Source organism: Medicago truncatula, chromosome 6, assembly GCF_003473485.1.
Source record: "Medicago truncatula cultivar Jemalong A17 chromosome 6, MtrunA17r5.0-ANR, whole genome shotgun sequence".
Taxonomy (NCBI): Eukaryota; Viridiplantae; Streptophyta; class Magnoliopsida; order Fabales; family Fabaceae; genus Medicago; species Medicago truncatula.
The window spans coordinates 34,248,009-34,271,754 of NC_053047.1; the positions used below are offsets into that span (position 1 = coordinate 34,248,009).

At 35.6% G+C, this 23,746-nt stretch overlaps 2 protein-coding genes across 3 annotated transcripts; both read left to right on the forward strand.

Moving 5' to 3' along the window:
- Positions 1-304: 304 nt before the first annotated feature.
- On the forward strand, positions 305-5,602 carry LOC25496651 (disease resistance protein RPV1). Of its 2 annotated transcripts, none has more exons than XM_024786052.2 (7): positions 305-940; positions 1,177-2,272; positions 2,410-2,628; positions 2,772-3,485; positions 3,572-4,350; positions 4,520-4,628; positions 5,289-5,602. In XM_024786052.2, exons 1-5 carry the CDS (start codon positions 432-434, stop codon positions 4,334-4,336), a joined length of 3,303 nt encoding a protein of 1,100 aa, XP_024641820.1. In that variant the 5' UTR covers positions 305-431; the 3' UTR covers positions 4,337-4,350; positions 4,520-4,628; positions 5,289-5,602. The 2 variants fall into 2 exon arrangements, with proteins under 2 accessions (XP_024641820.1, XP_024641819.1); XM_024786051.2 differs by having other exon boundaries at positions 307-940; positions 4,523-4,628.
- A 4,106-nt stretch (positions 5,603-9,708) lies between these two features.
- On the forward strand, positions 9,709-14,038 carry LOC11417271 (disease resistance protein RUN1). Its single transcript, XM_003619906.3, has 5 exons — positions 9,709-10,453; positions 10,666-11,779; positions 11,952-12,170; positions 12,272-12,994; positions 13,081-14,038. The coding sequence occupies exons 1-5, from the start codon at positions 9,951-9,953 to the stop codon at positions 13,816-13,818; spliced, it is 3,297 nt and encodes a 1,098-aa protein (XP_003619954.1). The 5' UTR covers positions 9,709-9,950; the 3' UTR covers positions 13,819-14,038.
- The last annotated feature ends 9,708 nt before the right edge of the window (positions 14,039-23,746 follow it).

Here is a 23,746-nt window from a genome sequence, read left to right on the forward strand (position 1 = left end):
AATTCATCACACCTTCAAAATTGATGTTGTCCACAGTAAAAGGAAATTTCATGGTAAATAAAATAATCATTCAACGTTATCCCCCGGCATATCTACTTCCTGTCGCTACACTTTGAGAGTGATACAATTATCATATTAATTAATGTGTGACTGATTGGTCCACACGTATAAAGGAAGAAATTCTATCAAATTTCACATTTGTCAAAAGTTTGAATTATCATTTTTATGTTCAGTGCGAGAGTTGTTAAAATTGGCTTGTTATTTAGTTATATTTTAACAGACTGGACACAAGCCACGCGGAGGAGAAAATGGTAAGAAAGTTCTATTTAGTGTTATATTACAGAGGCCAACAATAACATACACCAACTCATCCATATTCTGTATTCTTAAACAATATCCTCCTATCTTCCATTAATTTCCTTTCAATTCTCATGGCTATGCAATCTCCTTCCTATTCCTCTTCCTCTTTAATTTCCTACGGATTCACCTACCAGGTCTTCCTCAACTTCAGGGGCAGTGACACTCGTGACGGTTTTACTGGACATCTCTACAAGGCTCTTACTGACAAGGGAATTCACACCTTCATTGATGATTGTGATCTTAAGAGAGGAGATGAAATCACACCATCACTCATCAAGGCCATTGAAGAATCTAGGATTTTTATTCCTGTGTTTTCTATCAACTATGCCTCTTCTAAATTTTGTTTGGACGAACTTGTCCACATCATTCATTGCTACAAGACAAAGGGTCGTCTCGTTTTGCCCGTTTTCTATGGCGTGGATCCTACTCAGATACGGCATCAAAGTGGGAGTTATGGTGAACATCTCACTAAGCACGAAGAGAGTTTCCAAAATAACAAGAAAAACAAGGAACGATTGCATCAATGGAAGTTGGCTCTGACCCAAGCTGCTAACTTGTCCGGATACCATTATAGTCCTGGGTACCCCACTTTACTTAAACCTTGTTTTTCCTTTTTATATTTTCTTTATTTAATTTTTTTTCCACAAAATCTCATCTTAAAGCTTAAATAGGAAACACATATTTTTATTAATGTTTTTAAACAAGTATAAATTATTTATATGTCAAAAGAGTTAGAACTGTATAATATATTCTCGGTACATCAATGTATTTGTGATGTTGGTGCATGTACTAACTTATCTTGTGGGACATGAATAGATATGAATACAAGTTTATTGGGAAGATAGTCGAAGACATCTCCAACAAGATCAATCGTGTCATTTTACATGTAGCCAAATACCCTGTTGGATTAGAGTCCCGATTAGAACAAGTGAAATTGCTTCTTGATAAAGAATCTGATGAAGGGGTCCATATGGTAGGACTTTATGGTACTGGAGGTTTGGGTAAATCAACACTTGCCAAAGCGATTTATAATTTTGTTGCTGATCAATTTGAAGGTGTATGCTTTCTTCATAATGTCAGAGAGAATTCAGCTCATAATAACTTGAAACATCTCCAGAAGGAGCTCCTTTCAAAAACAGTTAAAGTGAACATTAAGTTTGGACATATTTGTGAGGGAATTCCAATCATTAAGGAAAGGCTATGTAGAAAGAAGATTCTTTTGATTCTCGATGATGTTAACCAACTGGATCAGCTAGAGGCTTTGGCTGGAGGACTTGATTGGTTCGGTCCTGGAAGCAGAGTCATCATCACCACCCGAGATAAACACTTACTAACCTGTCATGGGATAGAAAGAACATATGCAGTAAGAGGGCTATATGGGACAGAAGCTCTTGAATTGTTGAGGTGGATGGCGTTTAAGAATAACAAAGTACCGCCAAGTTATGAAGACGTTTTAAACCGTGCAGTTTCATATGCTTCAGGCCTTCCCTTAGTTTTAGAAATAGTGGGTTCCAACTTATATGGAAAGAGCATAGAAGAATGGAAGGGTACATTAGATGGATATGAAAAGATTCCCAATAAAAAGATCCACGAGATACTTAAAGTAAGCTATGATGCTTTGGAGGAAGAGCAGCAGAGTGTCTTTCTAGACATTGCTTGTTGCTTCAAAGGATGTAGATGGGAGGAGTTTGAAGATATACTTCGTTATCATTATGGCCATTGCATAACACATCATCTTGGAGTGTTGGCTGAAAAATCTCTCATTTACCAAAATCATGGTTATCTGAGATTACATGACTTGATAAAGGACATGGGTAAGGAAGTAGTCCGACAAGAATCACGTAAAGAGCCTGGAGAACAAAGTAGGTTATGGTGTCAAGATGAAATAGTTCATGTTTTAAAAGAAAACACTGTGAGTAAGATTAATATCTATGATCAATTTGTTATTTAGTTTTAATACGACTTTGCTCAATTTGGATAAATATATATGACCATCTCATACATGTAAATATTTTTTTATGATTGATTAATTTTTTTTTTTGTTGAAAGGGAACTAGTAAAATTGAAATGATATATATGAATTTCCACTCCATGGAATCCGTAATAGACCAGAAAGGAAAGGCCTTCAAGAAGATGACAAAACTCAAAACACTTATCATTGAAAATGGTCATTTTTCTAAAGGTCTTAAATATCTTCCAAGCAGTTTGAGAGTATTGAAATGGAAAGGATGTTTATCAGAGTCTCTATCATCTAGTATTTTAAGCAAGGCAAGTTATATAACTTCATTTTCTAATTGTATATATTTATAAATTCACAATGATTTTGTTTCCGTCAACAAAAACAAATCACTATGAGAGTATAGTGTTTGATTTTTAATTTATTTATTTGTTTGTTCCTTGTGTTTATGCAGAAGTTCCAGAATATGAAAGTCTTGACATTGAACTGTTGTGAATATTTAACTCATATACCTGATGTCTCAGATCTTCAAAATTTAGAAAAGTTCTCATTTATGTTTTGTAAGAATTTAATTACAATTGACGACTCAATTGGGCACCTAAATAAACTTGAAAGCTTAGATGCAGGTTGTTGCAGCAAGCTCAAGCGTTTTCCACCCTTAGGGTTGACATCTCTTAAGCAATTGGAACTCAGTGGTTGTGAGAGTCTAAAGAATTTTCCAGAATTATTATGCAAAATGAGAAATATAAAACATATTTTTTTGTCTAGAACTTCAATAGGAGAATTGCCATCTTCATTTCATAATCTCAGTGAACTTCGTAGTTTACACATATTTGGAATGTTTAGGTTCCCAAAACCTAATGATAAAATTTATTCTGTAGTGTTTTCAAATGTGGATCATCTTGTTCTCGAAAATTGCAACCTCTTTGATGAAAGTCTCCTAATAATTCTCAAATGGTGTGTTAATCTGAAAAATCTAGTCTTAGCAAAGAACAATTTCAAAATTCTTCCCGAGTTCCTTAGTGAATGTCACCATCTTGTTGAAATTATCGTGGACGGCTGTACCTCTCTTGAGGAAATTAGGGGGATTCCACCAAATCTTAAATGGCTTTCTGCATTGAGATGTGAATCATTGAGTTCCTCAAGTAGAAGAATGTTATTGAGTCAGGTTCGTTGTTGTTTTATCTTGCAATATATGGTATTTCATGTATATAATTGGTAGTGTAATTATTATTATGTTGTATAAACTAACAGAAACTACACAAGGCTGGATGCATTGAGGAGATTCTTATGCCAAACGGAATAGAGGGGATTCCAGATTGGTTCGAACACCAAATCGTTAGGGGAGACACAATTTCTTTTTGGTTTCGTAAAAATATCCCTTCTATAACATGTATCATTGTTATTCCGGAATCTGTGGAAATTGAAAAATTCAATGTGTTTCTCAATGACAAGGAAATTACTACTATGGAGTGTTTATTATATCCTAAAGATATCTCGCCGGGACATTCAATTTTGTTTGATATGAAATTGGATGAGAATATTTACGAGAGTTTTGCAAATAAGTCTGAACTGTACGGAGCATTTAAAAATAATGAATGGAACCATGTGGAGCTTATTTGGAAGTTATATTATTGGAGTGACATGGAGGAGGATGATTGGAGTGACACGGAGGAGGGTGAGAAAGAGATGATCATATTAAGCAGTGGTGTACAGATGGGAATCCACGTGTCGTGGAATGGGTATGATTGGAGTGACACGGAGGTGGAGAAAAGCAACAAGGAGGGGGAAGTGAGATTCACTAATCCTTATAGTAGAAAGAGAAAACTTGATGAATATCTTTTCATTTACAGCAATACTTTATTATCACAATTTGTGCCTCCTCTAAAAAAGCAAAGATTGGTGGAAGTGGGAGTTTCAAAGACAGAAATTTTGCAGCAGCATAATCTAGTAGCTTTAGTGTCAGACATGCGGGATTTGGTCCTCACTGAAACAAAACAAAAGGAACATCATGGCTAGTTTCCTTGGTCAAGGTACATCATGTGATTACATTCAAATATGTTATTTTCTTAAATTACCGCCGGTGTCGAATCTGGTGTCCATATTTGTGTCGGTGCGCTATATAGGGAGAGGATGTTTTGTCACAGTATTAATAGCCTAAACACAGTATTAATGGTTAATTAATATCAATCTTCTCTATAGCAGCAACCATCTCTCAGGGCATCCAGCTGCATCCCTTCAGTCCAGAAACGTGTAGTGAGCTTGGCAAATTTCATAAATTGGGACGCATCCTAAATGAATGTTGTTACAAGTAAGATCCTTATACTTTGAAACCATAAATGCTTTTAATCATAATCTTTATGAAAGATCTTTTGAAGAAGAGATTGATTTCTATTCCATAGTATTATTTTTATAAATACGCATGACTTGTCATTTCTTAGGGAGGATGTAAACCGTTATAAAAAATTGCGCATCTTTTGTCAAACAGGTCAAATTAGATACAAACTTCATCTTATATCACAGTGAAACAGTCTATGCTGTCGTGGAAACGTTTATATGTATGAAATTGATGGTATACAGAAGCCTTTTTCCAATCAAATTTTGTTTCGAATTTGCAAATGGAAGTGGAGAATTTCCTTTCATAACTCAGTTTATCTTCTACTCCTTATATTTTTTCTTCCTTATCTTTGTGAAGTCTTACAAACTGGTACTCCGTTTCTCTTTAATGTATCTCGTGAATTAACATTTCCTTTATTCATATGACTTAAAAATATTTTAAAATGAATTTCATTTCTCATTTTGACCAAAACGTGTGAGAAATTTTTGGTTTTTGCATAGTGGTTTGTTTGACAATTTCAAAAGTGGATCCTCTCTTGTTGAAATAAACATAAGGTAGTTATGTTTCAAATTCAGGCAAGTTTTCTTTAACCAAAACTACGAATTAACTTGTTCTTTGTCTGTACATTGTCAGGAAACCATCTGTAGTCACCTGTCTATGTGCATTGTCATGCGATATGTCTAGAGATTTCTCGCACCACAGAATCTGTTGGTTGTTCGAAAGGGCAGTGAGTAATGCTATGCTTTGAGCTTAGTTATACTGGTTGCAGATTTTTGAGAATTTCAATTTCAGTACACAAATTGGAATCCTTATAGAAAGAGTAAATAAGAACTCTGACAACAGCAAATGTATGTATGTATGATGTGAACTTCCATTTCTCAAATAAAGTGTTTGATTATTAATTACAACTAGACTTTGAATATTCTCCTAAATTTGTTTTTTGTAAATATTATATTGTAATAGCTTTTTAAATATAATTATAAGGCAACATCTCATAATATATGGTACGTAACACTCTTTCAAAAAAAAATAAAAAATGGTAAGTAACACTTTCACCGAGAAAAAAACTTTCACCGAATGAACCTCCTAAGAGGCCAAAATCCACTTTCACCGAATGAACTAAAAACCAAAGACCAAAGACCAAAATCCACTACCCATACTTTCCATATTTTAAGTTATTACAATATATAATCACAGAAAATATTAGAAGCTGTAAATTAATATTCAGATGATCAACTTCAAAAACCTTGGCACATATTTGACATTGAACGAAACTGGTTAGCAACTCTTGTTAGTAGTGAGATAGGAAATGGTGAAACCACTTTACTTTCGAATGAATTATGGAAGGGTACCAACCAATCAGTTTCTATTTCCTGAACTGTACATTACTTTGCAGAGAATAGTGGCAAATTTACAGCTGCAGAAACCTGTATTGGATGTTGATAAATGGTTGCCAGAGAGTGCAACAGATTCTCGGTGAAAGGATGTTATGAAGATCTGTGATATTTGCGTTTTTCCAATGATTTCAAGGATGAATTATTGAAGGCAGTGCAGAGATTATGGTTCACATCATTGCCAAAAAAAATGTGTTTGGTTTGGGACTCTTACAAGATAGACTTCATAACCGGCTCGATTGTGAGGATTCCCTATGGACATTCCTTGATGTGATCCCTCAAACTTTTGATCTCAGTCAAATGTTCGCAGTTCCGCTCAATGACGCATTGGCAGAAACATCACATCACCCGACCTTCAGCTTCAATATCCCTGGCACAAACAAAATGTATTGTTGTCTCTCGTGTTGTATGAGTGACATCCATGGCACTCTTTGTCAGCTATGGAGACCATTGCAAATAGGAAATAAGAGTAGGAAATGGATGAATACTGTTCTTTTGGTGGTCACAGAGTATCGTTTGGGCACAAACAAAATGTATTGTTTGTCCTTGCAGCATTTCAACCAGTAAATTTTCTTTCGTCACAATTTGTTCCCGATATTATTCCTATAATTTAATGTCAAGTTGTGCGTTCATCATGTTTTGGTTTCAACAAAATATCCGCTCTCAATTAATTTTGAAGTTCCCACTTGGAAATGTCACTTTGATTTTAAGGCATTGACATTGATTTTTAAGGCACACATTGGCTTACACATAGCATATTTCTGACTTTGAAATGTGATTGTTACTTCAATTAGCTTCTCTGTCTCATCTTCAATTGAAAATTTAAATTCAAAGTCATTTTTCCTTAACGTTGAGCTAGCCAGAGCTTGTCATCATATTTGGGATGAAATATATATAAATTCTGTATGGCTAATTAAGCATTAAACATAATAACCTACACTAATAATTGTGTGTGAACGGTTAATTAATCATTTTGAAGACATAGTTGGTTACCAATGACACGCAAATCCATTTTTAAAGCAAAAATTTGATTGTGTATTAAGCACTGTCATACATGAGATGTGAGTGAGTAATGTTATGCTTTGCAACTCAGTTGTACTATGGCGTTGCTACATTGGGCATAAACCTTTGGCAGCTCGACCTATTTTTAAGGCATTCAGATAGGAAATGGGAAAGAAATTTCCCACATTGGTCTTACTAATAATTAAGCTCTTTTATTGCTTTAGTTAACATGAATATATCAAAGTTTTTGATGCATTAGTTTATTAAGCTGTTTGATGCTGCCTTCAACTCAACCTTTCTTCTTCCAACATTTAAAATAATTGTAAAATTAACAATGAAAAATATAAGGGTCATGCTAACTTGTGCCTTTAGGGCACAAGTTAAATAGCTTAAGATGGGGATTAAAAATAAATTTCATATTGAAAATATAACTTTTGAAACTTTTAAGACATTGAATGTACAATTTTCAAGAAAAAAGTTTTACATTTAGCTTCTTAATTTATGCCACAGGAGCACAAGTTAACATTTCCCAAAATATAATATAGATATAGATAGTACAATGTAAAATTAACATTTAGTTATTGTATAAATATCAAGTTACTGTATAAACTTGTATGAACAGCTAAGACCATTTACAATGGCTTGTTGAATGCCATATTCAACATGTTGAGACCATTGGAGGAGGCTATTGAATATGAGGGAAGGGGAGAGAGGTGTTGAAAAGGTTCAACATGTTGAAAGCCTGGCCCGCAGTGACACGTGGCTTGTTACGATTGGCTGCTTGGATTTTTATTTTCTTAATAATTTGGACTCAATTATTTCATAGCAAATAAAAAAAAATTAATTTTTTTTTACCAAAATTCGTGATTTTTTTTTTCTCTACAAATAGAAACTTGGATCATTTGATTTGGACACAGAAAAAAAATCAAATTTTTCACTCTCTTAATCTTATTATTAGCATTTCTTTTGAAGTTTTAGTCTTTGTTTAGTAAAATGGATTCCAATAATAATCAATTCAACACCCAAAATTCTTCTGATTACTCATTTAGCTACCAAAATCTCTACGATCATCAACAGCCAAATCAATTTCCCAACCAACATCTTCAAAACCCAAATCAATTTTAAGTTATACTTAAATAATTACTTGTGTGTTGTATGCTTAGTTTGTTGTCTTCCATTTTAAGTTATTTGTGTCGCATTTTAAGTTAAGAAAATAAAAATAAATTATTTTACAAAATTTTGTTTTTCCAAAAAAAAAAACAAAAAAATAAATAGTTGATTGTATTATTTTAATTTAATTATAATCGATAATTTTAGTTAATTATAAAAACAAAAATATAAAATTAAATAAGAATAAGAAATAAAAGGTGGTGGGGTAGGGTGTTGAATGAAAAAACTATTGGAGAGGTAAAAATTGAATGGGTGTTGAATTATGAGAGAGAAAATGACATAGAGTGTTGAGAATTGAAAAAGTAGGTGTTGAGAGTATTGAAATTTTTTTCCCATTGTACATGGTCTAAGTATTTTGTTTGGACACACATAATATATATCAGAACCACTTTTGACTTTTGAAGTCTAAACAAAATATCACAGCTGTCAATTCATTTCTAAGGTCTCACTTGAAAATGTCAGTTTGATTTTTAAGGCATTGACATTAATTTTTAAGGCACACATTGGTTTAGATAAGTATTAATAGTCTTCATCAACCTATCCATCCTTCATTGATGGGTACAGATGTAGAAAATTTAAAGGAAAGTGTCCACATGGAAGATGAGAAGGAAGTTTCGGACTTGACATGGTAGTAAAATTAAAGTGTTGACTTTGGTAGCCAAAACTTGAGAAAATATATGAAAGAAATAATATTTCAGATCTATGCTACCCTAATCTTGTTAACTAACAAATTATGTTACAATTGTATAATTAAGCATTCAATATTGCAACTTACACTAATAATTGTGTGTGCATGGTTAATTAATCATTTAGTTCAAGAGGTCATATTTTGAAGACATGTATAGTTGGTTACCAATGACATGCAAATCCATTTTTAAAGCAAAATAATTCACTAGAACTAGTCTTCATCTATCCTCATGCTAAAAAAGGATGGGGATTTAATACAAATATTCAATACTATCACTTACGTACTAGTCTTCATACAACTTCTTTTACTTACTTTTAATTTTCAACCATATGTACATCCAATAATTAACATAAAAAAAAAAATGAAAAAGTAGTGATTGAATAACAGATTAATTTTTGCAACTGTCTTATTAGATGTTAGAAGAGCATGGTTTGCATTTATTTTTATTTCATGTTATTTACCACTGATTAATTAACTTACTAAGTGAAAAATCACACAGTTGAAAAATAAAACTTGTAAAATGTCTTGTAGAATATATATGTGTGTGTGTGTGTATATATATATATATATATATATATATATATATATATTTATTTGTTTCATAGTTTTAAACATTTTTTTTTCTCTTCTCAGGTGGTCGTGCTCACATCTCGGAACCAACATCACTCTTGATGATATAAAATATCAAAATACAGTATCGGAAATCATGTTTCCAAATAACAAAATAGAAAGCCTTATATTGCAGTATTAGGCAAAAAGAAAAAGAAAAATAATAGTTCACTACTATTTAGTGTCACATTGAACAGTTATCACATTGAAGAAATTTGCAAGAATAGGTGGAAGTACAATGATATTTAGTATGTGATTGGGTCCACACGGCTATAACAAGTGGCCACAAAGTTTCACAGATCATTTTTTTCATAAGTTTTCTCCTTGTTATAAAGTTACTTACCAAAGACTTTACATCACAGACCACAAAAACTTACTCATTCATATTCTGCATTCCCAAACTCTTTTTTCATCCATTTTCTCTCAATTCTCATGGCTATACAATCACCTTCCTCATCCTCTTCATTTTCCTATGGGTTTAAATACCAAGTGTTCCTCAGTTTTAGGGGCATTGACACCCGGCACGGTTTTACCGGCAATCTCTACAAGGCTCTTATTGATAAGGGAATCCATACTTTCATTGATGACAATGATCTTCTCAGAGGAGATGAAATCACACCATCACTCGTTAAGGCCATTGAAGAATCCAGGATTTTTATTCCCATATTTTCTGCCAACTATGCATCTTCTTCATTTTGTTTGGACGAACTTGTCCACATCATTCATTGCTATAAGACAAAGGGTTGTTCGGTTTTGCCTGTTTTCTATGGTGTGGATCCTACTCACATACGACATCAGACTGGAAGTTACGGTGAGCATCTTACTAAGCATGAAAAGAAGTTCCAAAATAACAAGGAAAACATGCAGAGGTTGGAGCAATGGAAGATGGCTCTGACCAAAGCTGCCAACTTGTCTGGCTACCATTGTAGTCAAGGGTACCCCACTTTACTTAAATCTTGTTTTTCCTGTAATTTATATTTTCTTTTCTTTAACTTCTTTTCCCCAATAATCTCATTTTAAATCTTAGAAAGGAAGCATGTTTTTTATTTATGTATTTAAACAAGTATAAGTTATTTATATGTTAAAACATGTATGTGATTGTGATTAATGTAGTCTGTGTACTAACTTATCTCTTGTACATGAATAGATATGAATACAAGTTTATTGAGAATATAGTCAAAGACATCTCCGACAAGATCAATCGTGTTTTTTTACATGTTGCCAAATACCCTGTTGGATTAGAGTCTCGAGTACAACAAGTGAAATTGCTTCTTGATAAGGGATCTAAGGATGAGGTTCTCATGGTAGGACTTTATGGTACTGGAGGCATGGGTAAATCAACACTTGCCAAAGCAATTTATAATTTTGTCGCTGATCAATTTGAAGGTGTATGTTTTCTTCACAATGTCAGAGAGAATTCAGCTCATAATAATTTGAAACATCTCCAGGAGGAGCTCCTTTCAAAAACTGTTAGAGTGAATATTAAGTTAGGAGATGTTAGTGAGGGAATTCCAATCATAAAGGAAAGACTATCTAGAAAGAAGATTCTTTTGATTCTCGATGATGTTGACAAACTGGAGCAGCTAGAGGCTTTGGCAGGAGGACTTGATTGGTTCGGTTGTGGAAGCAGAGTCATCATTACCACTAGAGATAAACACTTGCTAAACTGTCACGGGATAGAAATAACATATGCCGTAAAAGGGCTATATGGGACAGAAGCACTTGAATTGTTGAGATGGATGGCTTTTAGAGACAATGTTCCTTCAGGTTATGAAGAAATTTTAAGCCGTGCAGTTTCATATGCTTCAGGACTTCCCTTAGTTATAGAAGTAGTGGCTTCAAACTTGTTTGGAAAGAGCATCGAAAAATGGAAGAGTACATTAGATGGATATGAAAAGATTCCCAATAAAAAGATTCAAGAGATACTTAAAGTAAGCTATGATGATTTGGAGGAAGAGGAGCAAAGTGTCTTTTTAGATATAGCTTGTTTTTTCAAAGGATGTAGATTGAGTGAGGTCGAAGAGACACTTCTTGCTCACTATGGTCATTGCATAAAACATCATGTTGGAGTGTTGGTTGAAAAATCTCTCATAGAGATTAATACACAAAGCCATCGGTCATATAATGATGATGTGGCATTACACGATTTGATAGAGGACATGGGTAAAGAAATCGTCCGACAAGAATCAAGTAAAGAGCCCGGAGAACGTAGTAGGTTATGGTGTCACAATGACATAGTTCATGTTTTACAGAAAGATACCGTAAGATTGATATCTATGAACAATTTGTTATTTTAGCTGTAACCATGATTTTCGCTCTTTATGGACTTATATATGATCATCTTATACTAGGTTCTTTTTTCACTTCAATACATGTATATTTCTATACATATTATTTGTATTGTGGCTTATTCGTATATTTTTTGGTTAAAAGGGAACCAGTAACATTGAAATGATATATCTGAATTGTCCCTCGATGGAAACCATAATAGACTGGAATGGAAAGCCCTTCAGGAAGATGACAAATCTCAAAACTCTTATCATTGAAAATGGCCGTTTTTCTAAAGGTCCAAAACATCTTCCAAGTAGTTTGAGATTTTTGAAATGGAAAGGATGTCCTTCGAAGTCTCTATCATCTTGTATTTCAAACAAGGCAAGTGAAATAAGTTCATTTTTCGATCGTGTATATTTATAAATTCAGTATTATATTATAATTATAATTATAATTATAATTTTAACTTCTTTTTTATGCAGGAGTTCAATAATATGAAATTCATGACATTGGACGATTGTGAATATTTAACCCATATACCCAATGTCTCAGGTCTCTCAAATTTAGAAAAGTTCTCATTTCGAAATTGTGCTAATTTAATTACAATTCACAATTCAGTTGGATACCTAAATAAACTTGAAATCTTAGATGCATATGGTTGCAGAAAGATCGTAAGTTTTCCACCCTTACGGCTTCCCTCTCTTAAGGAATTTCAACTCAGTTGGTGTAAGAGTCTCAAGAAATTTCCAGAATTACTATGCAAGATGTCAAATATAAGAGAAATTCAGTTAATTGAATGTCTTGACGTAGAAGAATTTCCATTTCCATTTCAAAATCTCAGTGAACTTAGTGATTTAGTGATAAACAGATGTGAAATGCTCAGGTTCCCAAGACACGATGATAAATTGGATTTCATAGTGTTTTCAAATGTGCAAATGCTCGATCTCAATAACAGCAATCTCTCAGATGACTGTCTTCCAATACTTCTCAAGTGGTGTGTTAATGTGAAATATCTAAACTTATCAAAGAACAATTTCAAAATTCTACCCGAGTGCCTTAGTGAATGTCACCTTCTTAAGCATCTTTATTTGGATAAATGCCAATATCTTGAGGAAATTAGAGGGATTCCACAGAATCTCGAACACTTGGATGCAGTGAACTGTTATTCATTGACATCCTCATGTAGAAGAATGTTATTGAGCCAGGTTTGATGTTTTTTCTTGTAATAGTATTCAATATATAGTTTTTAATATAATTCAGTGTAGTAATATATTTTATGCTAAACTAACAGAAACTACATGAGGCTGGATGTACTCGTTATTATTTTCCAACCGGGGCTGAGAGGATCCCAGATTGGTTCGAGCACCAAATCAGGGGACAAACAGTTTCTTTCTGGTTTCGTAAAAAGATCCCTTCTATTATTTGTATTCTTCTTCTTCCGGGATCTAAGCTGATTCCAAGATTCAATTTGTTTATCAATGGCCGTAGAGGTGATTATTCTACTGATTATTTATCGTCTTGTCCCTCTTACATGAATCTGTCAGAACATACATTTTTGTTTGATCTGACTTTGGAAGAAACCAGTGAACATTTCAGTCCCACGTCTGAAATGGACAATGCACTTTTAAAAAATGAATGGATCCATATCGAGCTTAAGTTGGAGAATTTCAATCTTCCTGAAATAGAGATAAAAAAATTAAGCAGTGCGCAAATTGGAATCCATGTGTTGAAGGAGAAAAGCAACACGGATGAGGATATGATATTCAGCAGTCGTAATAGAAAGCGAAAATTAGATGAAGATGTCAATGCTTCATTACCACAATTTCATCCTGCGCAGAAAAAGCATAGATTTGTGGAAGTGGAACTTACAGAGACAGAAATTTTGCAGCAACAGTATCTAGCTTTAGTGTCAGACATGCAGAACTTGGTGCTTACTGAAACAAAAGAAAAGGAACACCATCTAGCTTTAGTGTCAGGCATGCACAACTTGGTGCTTATTGAAACAAAAGAAAAGGAACACTGTGACTAGGTACATCAATATCGTTATTATAAACAAATTAATTGTTTCTAGCTGTAAAAGTTTTTTAAACGACAAGACACGATGTAATATTCTGGGGACGATGCTTTGTAGCACATAAACTTCTGGTTGATGGCGTGTCTGACATGTGTTTGTGTCTAACACCAACCCGACACGGACGCATATTATTACTTTCAAATATATTATTTTCTCAAATTTCAATCACTATCGACGAATCAGTGTCAGTGTCGAGTTTGGTTTTCGTTATGCATAATCCTTACCAACATTTTGTTATTTATCTCCCTGTTCTAATGGTTCAAAATGTCGAAATGAAGGTTCACAGAGTTTGCAACTGCTCAAAGTTCAACAAGTAGACTATCTTATTTTAAATTTTATCCACTTTAAGCTTACAAACTTGACAATTTATGTTAAAGTCTTCATGAGGTATTATAAAAATTTAAGAGAAGTCGGTATGGTGGATTGAATCGATCTTTTGAGTGAAATAGTTAGTAGCCTAAACACAGTATTAATGGTTAATGAATAAATTTTTGAATATTGCTCTGCATTTTGTTGATAAAGTTAAATGTACTATTAGTAGGTATACAGAAATCATGACCCTGTAAATGTACTGTACTATCTCTCCCAATGTCATATAATTTCACATATGGAGAAATTAATAGCCCATATGCATTTTTTATCTTTTATGTGAAGTATAAAGTGCATATCGCTCAAATTTCATGAACACATTTTACCATATCACACGAACATTCTATAGACGAAATTATGAGTTCAATAATAGTAACTTTTTTTTTTTTGACAAGTTCAATAATATTAACTTAAAATTAGGAGATAAAGGTTTTAAATAACGGTTGCGGTCGAGTATAGGATTTCACAATTTCGGCCGTTACGAGTGTTGCGATACGAATTGCGGTTGTCACGGTGTGAATTAATCACAACATTGCACAACTCTTAAATCACAATAGTAACTTAAATAATTTAAACTAAAGAAAGATTTGGAGTTCTAAACTATACAAGGAGATAACACAAATGATGAAGAAAGTAGCATACTAACATTTCTAATATTACTATACTATTATTCTGCTTCTTAAATTTCCTATTTTTGTCTGATTTTGGAGTCCACAAAACAACTTCATTTATTTTTATTTTATATATACTGTTATTTTACTCTCATGAAGTAACAAAGAAAGATTGCATTTATAGTAGTAAAAATGAAAAAATATAAGAAGTCTAATAAATAACGAGATACGAGGGCAATGAAAATAAAAGTGGTGGTACAATTATTGTGACTGGTCCACACAACAGCTATAGAAAAGGGAGAAGGAAGTGTTGGATATATAACATTTACTCCCTTCAAGTTTATTGATCATACACCATGAAATTGTACCGTCGTATATATAAATGTTATTATGTTATTTTGACAAAATTTATGAAGCTAAAAATTATGTTATAAATTATCTAATTTTTTATATTATTGAAATGATAAAGCATAATAATAAAGGAATTAATAATTTTTTAGTCTAAAAAGCTATTATAAATATTCGAATTTTCTGTCGGTTTTTGGTTTGTGATGGAAAGTGAAGTCCTTGGAACCTTTGGATGTACATTGTTATGGATGACTCAAAATTTGGTGATTTAAGAAAGCGAAGAATCATGACACGATTTGACATCCGTGTCACGATATCTGATGTTGAATGCATGGTTGGTCCTGGAGGCAAAACGTGACACGATTTTGGGAAAATGTGACAAGATTTTCGACTTGCTGGACTCGTTTTCAGGATAAGGTTGGTCGTACCTTGGGTCGTACGCACCAACATTGTCACGATTTGGGAAAACGTGACATGATTATGCCCGGATCTGAACACTGCATATGCATTCTATGACCAATTTGTTGGGTAAGCTTGGTGAATCTCATGGAAACTGTTATCATGGTTTTTGGGTGCCAAGCCATTAATTGGACTTGAACCTTTTGACCGTTGATATCCCTCTTTTTTCTTGGGAAGGGTAAAAGGAGAAAAACCCTTGAGTTTTCGGATTCGGGGGTCGTTTTCGCTACGGGAAGGTGTTAGGCACCCGGAGCGATTATGGTATTCCATAAGAACCGCTTTCCTAAGTTTATTTCTACGCTTTAATTTTATTGCTTATTTGTAAAAAAGGAAGGTGTGATTAGTTAAGAATGGAGGTGAGAAGAAGTAGAATTTGATTTTTATTTCGGCTTGGATGAGTTTTGACTCATTGCCTACGTACCGTTTTACGGGATCAAAACCGGCGTAGTTCTTGCTAAAAAGACTTGTTTTTTTGTTTTAATTGTTTGATTTTAAGTTTTGAAAATGGTTTTGAAGAAGGAGATTGGGAGGCTTCATGAGCATTAGATTTAGCAAAAAAGTGAGGTTTGATTAGTGATTAAAAAGAAAGTCTAAATGATTAAGATGAATTGAATTTTTCTTAAGAAAAAAGAAAGGAAAAAAAAAATGAAGTGTTGACTTCATATTTATTATGAAAATTTTTTGAAGTGAAGTTCAATTGTTTTTTTTTAAAAAAAGGATGGATTTTCTCTAAGTGTTTAAACCTAAACGCTTATCTAACCATACAATCCTATGCATACATCTAAGGTGAGTGTGTGCGTGTCGGTGCGTCATAGTGTCCATAGTCCATATTACAAAAATTGCCTAAATACATTCTATGGCCCCTTTGCCAAGCTACAAACCAATGATAACAAATTACATCACCAAATGAGTTAAAACTTGCAAAGAGAATAAATGCTAAGCTAAAGAAAGTGGAAGAGATAGTGGGATGCTATGAAATGTATGTCACATGAGATGAAATGGTTAGTAATCATAAAGCATGAAATAGTAAGAAATAAATAAAAAGAGATTGTATAAGAATAGCAAAAAAAGAAGTAATAAAGTGGTAAAAACCTATAAAAAATTTGATATGATACCTAAATGTGCTTGTGACCCATAATCATCACATCATGGCAATTTTGAAAGAGATTTAGTTTCAAGCCATGATGTGGAATTAATAGAGACACATGCAAGCAAAGTATCACACCAAATTCATAGAGGAATTTGACACTTTATCCCTTAAAACACACACTTGTTGCTTGCAAAACAAGAAATTTACAAAATCATATCCAAAAACCAGCAAGAAAGCACATGACCAGAGGCATATTCATCACAAGATTGGGTATCATTTATTCATGTCACACATCAAAGTGTCAAGAACAAAAACATAACCAAAATAATACCCAAAAATGTAAACACACATGGAAATTAATTCATGCCATTTTACCATTTTTTTTATGCAAAAACACCATAGAAATACCAAAAATATATCAAGAAACAATCTAGGATTTTTTTAGGAATTTTTTTGTAAAAAAAGTGAGCAAGCAACAGGTGCAGATAGCAAAGACATATGGTGCAGATAGCAGGAAAATAACAAAAAAACGTAAAAACCTAAGCCCAAACCAAAGCCCAATACACAAAACTCAGATTGCACAGGAGACGTTGGATTGATCTAGAGGCTGAGAAAGAAAGGAAAAAACCGAAAATAAACCGGACCGGTTCAAAGCTCTATATATATGCTTCAAGTCCGGTTTTTTTCATTTCTTTCTTTTCCTTCTCTCTCTTCTCCCCTCTAGTGAGAGAAGCTCTCACTTCTCTCTAAGATTCCGGTCATCTTCTCCGGCTAACTCCTCCGTTCCGGCGCGGCGGATGGCGGCGGCGCCACCGTGCCGGAAAATCAAACTGCTCCGATTCGAGAAATTTTTACATTTTTAGATATCCTTTTTTATATACTTCTCGAATCCGAACTTAGATTTTTTCGAAAAAAGCTTGAATCGGAGTAGATCTGAGTTTGAATCTTGACAAAAAAACTTAAGAAAACGGAAAGGAAAAGAGGGAGAACGACGGCGGTTACCTCACGATTGCGATGACTCTTGGCCTGGCGTTGTTGCTTCGTGTTTGTGTTTCTGTTGTTTCGCGTTCTGCTGCTGTGCTTCGTGTGCTTGCTTGCGTGTTTGCTCGCTCGCGCTTGCTTGCTCACGTTTGCTTGCTCTTTTGCTTGCTGTTTTTGCTTGCTGTTTTTCGGTTTCTTCTTCTTCCTTGCAGATTCGGTTCCTTCTTCTTCTCCCACCGTGATCGGTGCTTGAGTTCTTCACTTCCGGTGAGGAATTCGCACCTTGTATTGCGGTGGAATCGATTCGATGATGAAGATTCGTACACGAATCTCTGAGAATTGATGATGAATTTCGGTTAGGGTTCTTTTTTGTTCTTGAGAAATTTCTGTTTTTGATCTAACAGAAAAGAGAGAGAAAATGGGAATTTGTTTTTGGTGATGTGTATTGTAATGAGTGGATCTGATCTATGTGGCACTGTGAATAGTATTTATAGCTGACATGTGTGAGTGATTGGACCATTAGAAAGCTGACATGTGGCATTGGAAAAAAAAAAAGGCGCTGCCCTGTAATTTTTGACTTGAAGGACCTGTTTGCAATTTTGAAAGAAATAGGGACTGGACTGAAAAAATAAAAGTAAGGACTGAAATGAAATTAAAAAACTTTTTGGACAAAAATGCAATTTTGGAACCTCAATTGAGGGACCAAAATGTAATTGAAATAAAATTGAATAAAAAACGCAATTTGACCAAACGTAAAGCGAAACAAAAGTAAAATTGACAAAACGGACTAAAACGAACCAATGGCCTAAATGAGGTACTTCAAAGTAACCTCTCTATGCCAAAATTTTGTGTGAAATGACCAAAATGCCCCTAGGGCTAAAAATGACCTAAACTGACTCAAACAGACTTGACACTGACTCAGATGCAAGTTTGAAATGAATTTAACAAGATTTACTGATGAAATGTTAAAATCAATCTGAAAAGACTCAGAGACAGTCGCAAGGATGAAAATGGGTCCCACTGCAGGAAATGACCAAAATACCCTTCTGTACGACTTTTTGCAAATTTTGAAATAAACTGTAGAAGAAAGCAATGCAATGATTCAGAGACATTTTTGAATGACTTACAAGACAAGTAGAGACATTTTGAAAGGTTTTATGCAAGAAAAACATAGGTAAAATTGTGATTGAAAATACTGCGAAGCAGGGACAATTTGAACTGTGCAGTTGAAATTTGATGATTGACAAAGTTTGAAATGAAATTGGGCCCAGTATTTTTAGGTCCAAAAACAGGGTATAACAGCTGCCCCTATTTAAGTTTCTTTGTCTGGAGAGTCAAGAGACGGAGTCTTTGGCTTGACAGGACGAAGATACTTAAATATTAGCATTTGCACTGTGTTTGGACGTAAAAATACGCCTACCCATTTTCAAATAATATGCATGCCATGCATCATCTGGATTATGAATGCAAGACCTCATGGGGATTGGAATTAACAAAATATGTCGTATCCATTGCGGGATTGGTAGACATTGACAAAGATAGTGAATAGCAGAGTAACGGGAAACTAGAAACAAGTTGGACAGGTACAAGCTGTTCTTGGATTCAAACTAGCCACTTGACCGGGGATGAAACAAACAGACAACTGCGAGTTGTTCTTATGGATTCGAACTGGTCACTTCACAGGGGATAGAGGTTACTGGACAAACACGAGTTGTTCTTATGGATTCGAACTGGTAACTCACTTGGGGATGTTGGAAAGTGCGAGTTGTTCTTATGGATTCGAACTGGTGACTCGACTGAAAACATGTAAAATTGGCAGGTACGAGTTGTTCTTAGGGATTCGAACTAGTTACTCGACTGAAAGCAAGGCAAATAGACAGGTGCGAGCTTGTTCTTGGATGCGAACTGGTTACTCCACCGGGCAGAAACAGATAGACAGGTACAAGCTGCTCTTGGATCGAGCTAGCCACTTGACCAAACGGAAACATATTGACAGGTACGAGCTGCTTTTGGATTGAGCTGGGCACTCGACCGATAACATGAGCAAATTGATAGGTACAAGCTGTTCTTGGACTTGAACTAGCCACCTGACCAAACAGAAACATATTCACTGGGGATTGGTTTGTTCTGACAAAATATAGATTGAGATTGACTTGACGTCGATTTGAATTGAAAGTTAGAAATTGACTGATATTATTGGCTCACAAGGTTTTGACAGAGAACCTGACATGAGTATTGAATTGAGACTGATGTTGACGTTGGAAATGTGATATGCATGGATGATATAACAGTTTCATTAAATGCATGGGCACGTAATATGCATGATTATGCATGTATGAATGCTTGTAATGTATGACTGTTGGCAGTTTGTAGGCACGACTTCACGGGGAAGACAAGACATTAGAGTATTGGGCACGTAGTGGCTCGTGCTATATGACACATTCTTGGAAATCCTCTTTGGAGATGACGTCGTTGGGAGACGTTTCGGGACCTAGGCTGAGGGTGGGCAGGTATGCAACTTGCTGGAGATAGAATCTTGGAAGACTTTACTGGGGAAAACGCCGTTGTGCTGGGCATTTCAGTGCTGGGTACGTTGTAGACATTGCATCTGTGGTCAATGCTTTTTGCATGTTATTTTCTCAACTTTCATTCATCATTTTTTTATCCCATTTTTGCCTGGATCGCCCTTTCGGGTTTTCGATCCACCGGGGAAATAAATTCTTTTTAATGCCCCTTTTTTGCCTGAACTGCCCTTTCGGGTCGTCAATCCAGCGGGGTGCTCATTTTTGCCTAAGCCGCCCTTCCGGGTTTTCGACTTAGCGAGCCTATTTATTTTCATGCATTTTCATTCTGTTTTTTCATTCTTGCCATTGACCACAGACTATCCTGGAGGAGAACCTGCTTGTAGCATATATTGAAATAGACATTCACATACCCTCGCTCATGCATGTTTCATTTGATTGTACCCTGTTGCTCAGGTTTGTTTTTCAAAATAGACAAAAAGTTTTCAATCTTCAAAAATGTTTGTTTCAAGCATTGTCATTATCAAAATAGAAAGAAAATGTTTTGTATATAGCTTTGAAAGTAGAAGAAAATAGAATTTCAAACAAAAGCACAAGCTCAAATTGATGTATAAGAGTGGTGGTCAGCCAAAGGCGTGACTCCACGGATTCACAAAGCTTGGAAAATGGTAATTTTATTGGTTGGTGGTACATTGAACACAGTAATCACTACATTTCTTAGAAACTTTGAATCCACAAGTGCAGAAGCTTTTGATGAAGACGGTCATTAACAGCTGCAGATGCCCCAAGGGGGACGGTGGTTGGCCAGATATAGTTACTTGCCTCTTGTTTCAATCTCATTTTTGCATGAACCGCCCTTCCGGGTTTTCGGCTCATCGAGACGCTCATTCTTGCCTGAGTTGTATACAATCTCAGCGAGCTTTTCATATTTGTTTTTTGTCCCTTATTTTGCCTGGACCGCCCTTTCGGGTTTTCGATCCACCGGGAAGCGCATTTTTGCCTAGGCCGCCCTTTCGGGTTTTCGACCTACCACGCTGTTCTTTTCATATTTTTAGGCAAAGTATTTCTTGACTATATCGGCATTCACTGGATTTGGAAGTTCTACACCATCCATGTGTGTAAGGATTAAAGCACCACCGGAGAAGGCCTTCTTGACAACATAAGGACCTTCATAGTTAGGTGTCCACTTGCCCCTTGGGTCGGGTTGCTGGCTTATCCTTCTTTTCAATACAAGTTCCCCTACCTTGAATTCTCGAGGATGAACTTTCTTGTCAAAAGCAGTCTTCATTCTTGCTTGATATGAATGTCCACGAGCCATGGCATCCATACGTTTTTCCTCAATCAAATTCAACTGATCATACCGGCTTTGGCACCATTCAGCCTCAGATAACTTTGCTTCCATGATTACCCGGAGAGACGGGATCTTCACTTCCAAAGGAAGAACTGCTTCCATACCATATACAAGAGAAAAAGGGGTTGCCCCGGTTGAACTGCGCACTGTAGTACGGTAACCATGCAGAGCATAGGGTAACATCTCATGCCAGTCCTTGTAAGTGGTCACCATCTTTTGGACAATTCTCTTGATATTCTTGTTGGCGGCCTCAACTGCACCATTCATCTGAGGTCTATAGGGAGAAGAGTTATGATGCTCAATTTTGAATTCTTCACAAAGAGCTTGCACCACATTATTGTTCAGGTTGGTACCATTGTCGGTAATAATCTTGCTGGGAACACCATATCGACAGATGATGTTGTTTTTGATGAACTTAGCTACCACTTGCTTGGTCACATTGGTATAAGATGCTGCTTCAACCCACTTGGTGAAGTAGTCAATTGCCACTAAGATGAAACGATGACCATTTGAAGCCTTCGGTTCAATTCTTCCAATCATGTCGATGCCCCACATTGAGAACGGCCCTGGGGATGACATAACATTGAGAGCATGCGGAGGCACATGAATCTTATCAGCATAGATTTGACATTTGTGGCATTTTCTGGCGTATTGGTAGCAATCATGCTCCATGGTCATCCAGTAGTAACCTGCTCGTAACAACTTCCTTGACATAGTATGCCCTGTAGCATGGGTCCCGAAGGTACCGTCATGTACATCATGCATTAACTGCTCCGCTTCATGTTCATCAACACATCTTAACAATACCATGTCATAGTTTCTCTTGTACAGAATATCTCCATCTAACAGGAATCTACTGGCCAATCTTCTCAAGGTCTTCTTGTCTTGCTTGGAAGCACCCGGCGGATACTCACGGCTCAGCAAGAACTGTTTGATGTCGTAGTACCAGGGTCTATAGTCAACCACATTTTCACCAGCCTGATCGATCACATCCCCAATAGCAAACACATGCGAAGGTCTTTCGAGGCGTTGTACTTTGATTAATGGCACGTCATTCCAATGGTTTACTCGGAACATGGAAGATAGAGTAGCAAGAGCATCAGCCATTTGGTTCTCATCACGAGGGATATGGTGCAACTCAACCTTTGTAAAATATGTCAGCAAACGTCTCGCATAATCACGATAAGGAATCAACTTAGCATGATGGGTCTCCCATTCACCCTTTATCTGATTGATGACGAGCGCGGAATCTCCATAGATGTCGAGGTGTTTGATTCTCATGTCAATTGCTTCCTCGATCCCAAAAATACATGCTTCATACTCAGCCATGTTGTTGGTACATTCAAACAGAATTCGGGCGGTAAAAGGAATGTGATGCCCCTGCGGGGATACAATGACTGCCCCAATTCCTTTACCATAAGCATTGACAGCACCATCAAAGACTAAACCCCACTTGCTATTGGGATCTGGACCTTCATCAATCAACGGTTCTTCGCAGTCTTTGGATTTCAAATACATGATCTCTTCATCAGGGAAATCGAACTCAATTGGTTGGTAATCATCAAGAGGTTGGTAAGCAAGATGATCGGCAAGAATGCTACCTTTGATTGCCTTTTGAGTTTTGAACACGATATCGTATTCAGACAAAAGCATCTGCCAGCGTGCAATCTTCCCAGTAACAGCAGCTTTCTCGAAGATATACTTTATCGGATCCATTTTGGATATCAACCAAGTTGTATGATTCACCAAATAATGACGCAGGCGTTTAGCGGCCCAGGCCAGAGCACAACAAGTCTTCTCGAGCATTGTATACCGAGTTTCACAGTCGGTGAACTTCTTGCTTAGATAGTAGATAGCGTGCTCTTTCTTTCCAGTTTCATCTTGTTGACCAAGCACGCATCCCATGGATTCATCAAATACTGCCAAATACATAATCAAAGGCCTTCCTTCCACGGGTGGGACAAGGATAGGTGGTTCCAGCAGGTAATTCTTGATGCTATCAAAAGCTTCCTGGCATTCATCGTTCCATACAATAGGCTGATTCTTGCTCAAGCAGTCGAGTGATCTCATATGGTATATCATCATCCTCTTCATCTTCGGCTTCATACACAGGGAATTCAAAATTTGGAGGAACCGTAGGATTACTGTGTTC

What these genes read in the sequence shown, in the direction of transcription:
- LOC25496651 (XM_024786052.2), top strand. Translation starts at nt 432, where the DNA reads ATGGCTATGCAATCTCCTTCCTATTCCTCTTCCTCTTTAATTTCCTAC. An exon ending in ATGTTTTAAAAGAAAACACT is followed by an intron (nt 2,273 to 2,409) that starts GTGAGTAAGATT and finishes TTTTGTTGAAAG; the next exon opens with GGAACTAGTAAAATTGAAAT. An exon ending in CATCTAGTATTTTAAGCAAG is followed by an intron (nt 2,629 to 2,771) that starts GCAAGTTATATA and finishes GTGTTTATGCAG; the next exon opens with AAGTTCCAGAATATGAAAGT.
- LOC11417271 (XM_003619906.3), top strand. Translation starts at nt 9,951, where the DNA reads ATGGCTATACAATCACCTTCCTCATCCTCTTCATTTTCCTATGGGTTT. An exon ending in GGCTACCATTGTAGTCAAGG is followed by an intron (nt 10,454 to 10,665) that starts GTACCCCACTTT and finishes GTACATGAATAG; the next exon opens with ATATGAATACAAGTTTATTG. An exon ending in CATCTTGTATTTCAAACAAG is followed by an intron (nt 12,171 to 12,271) that starts GCAAGTGAAATA and finishes TTTTTTATGCAG; the next exon opens with GAGTTCAATAATATGAAATT.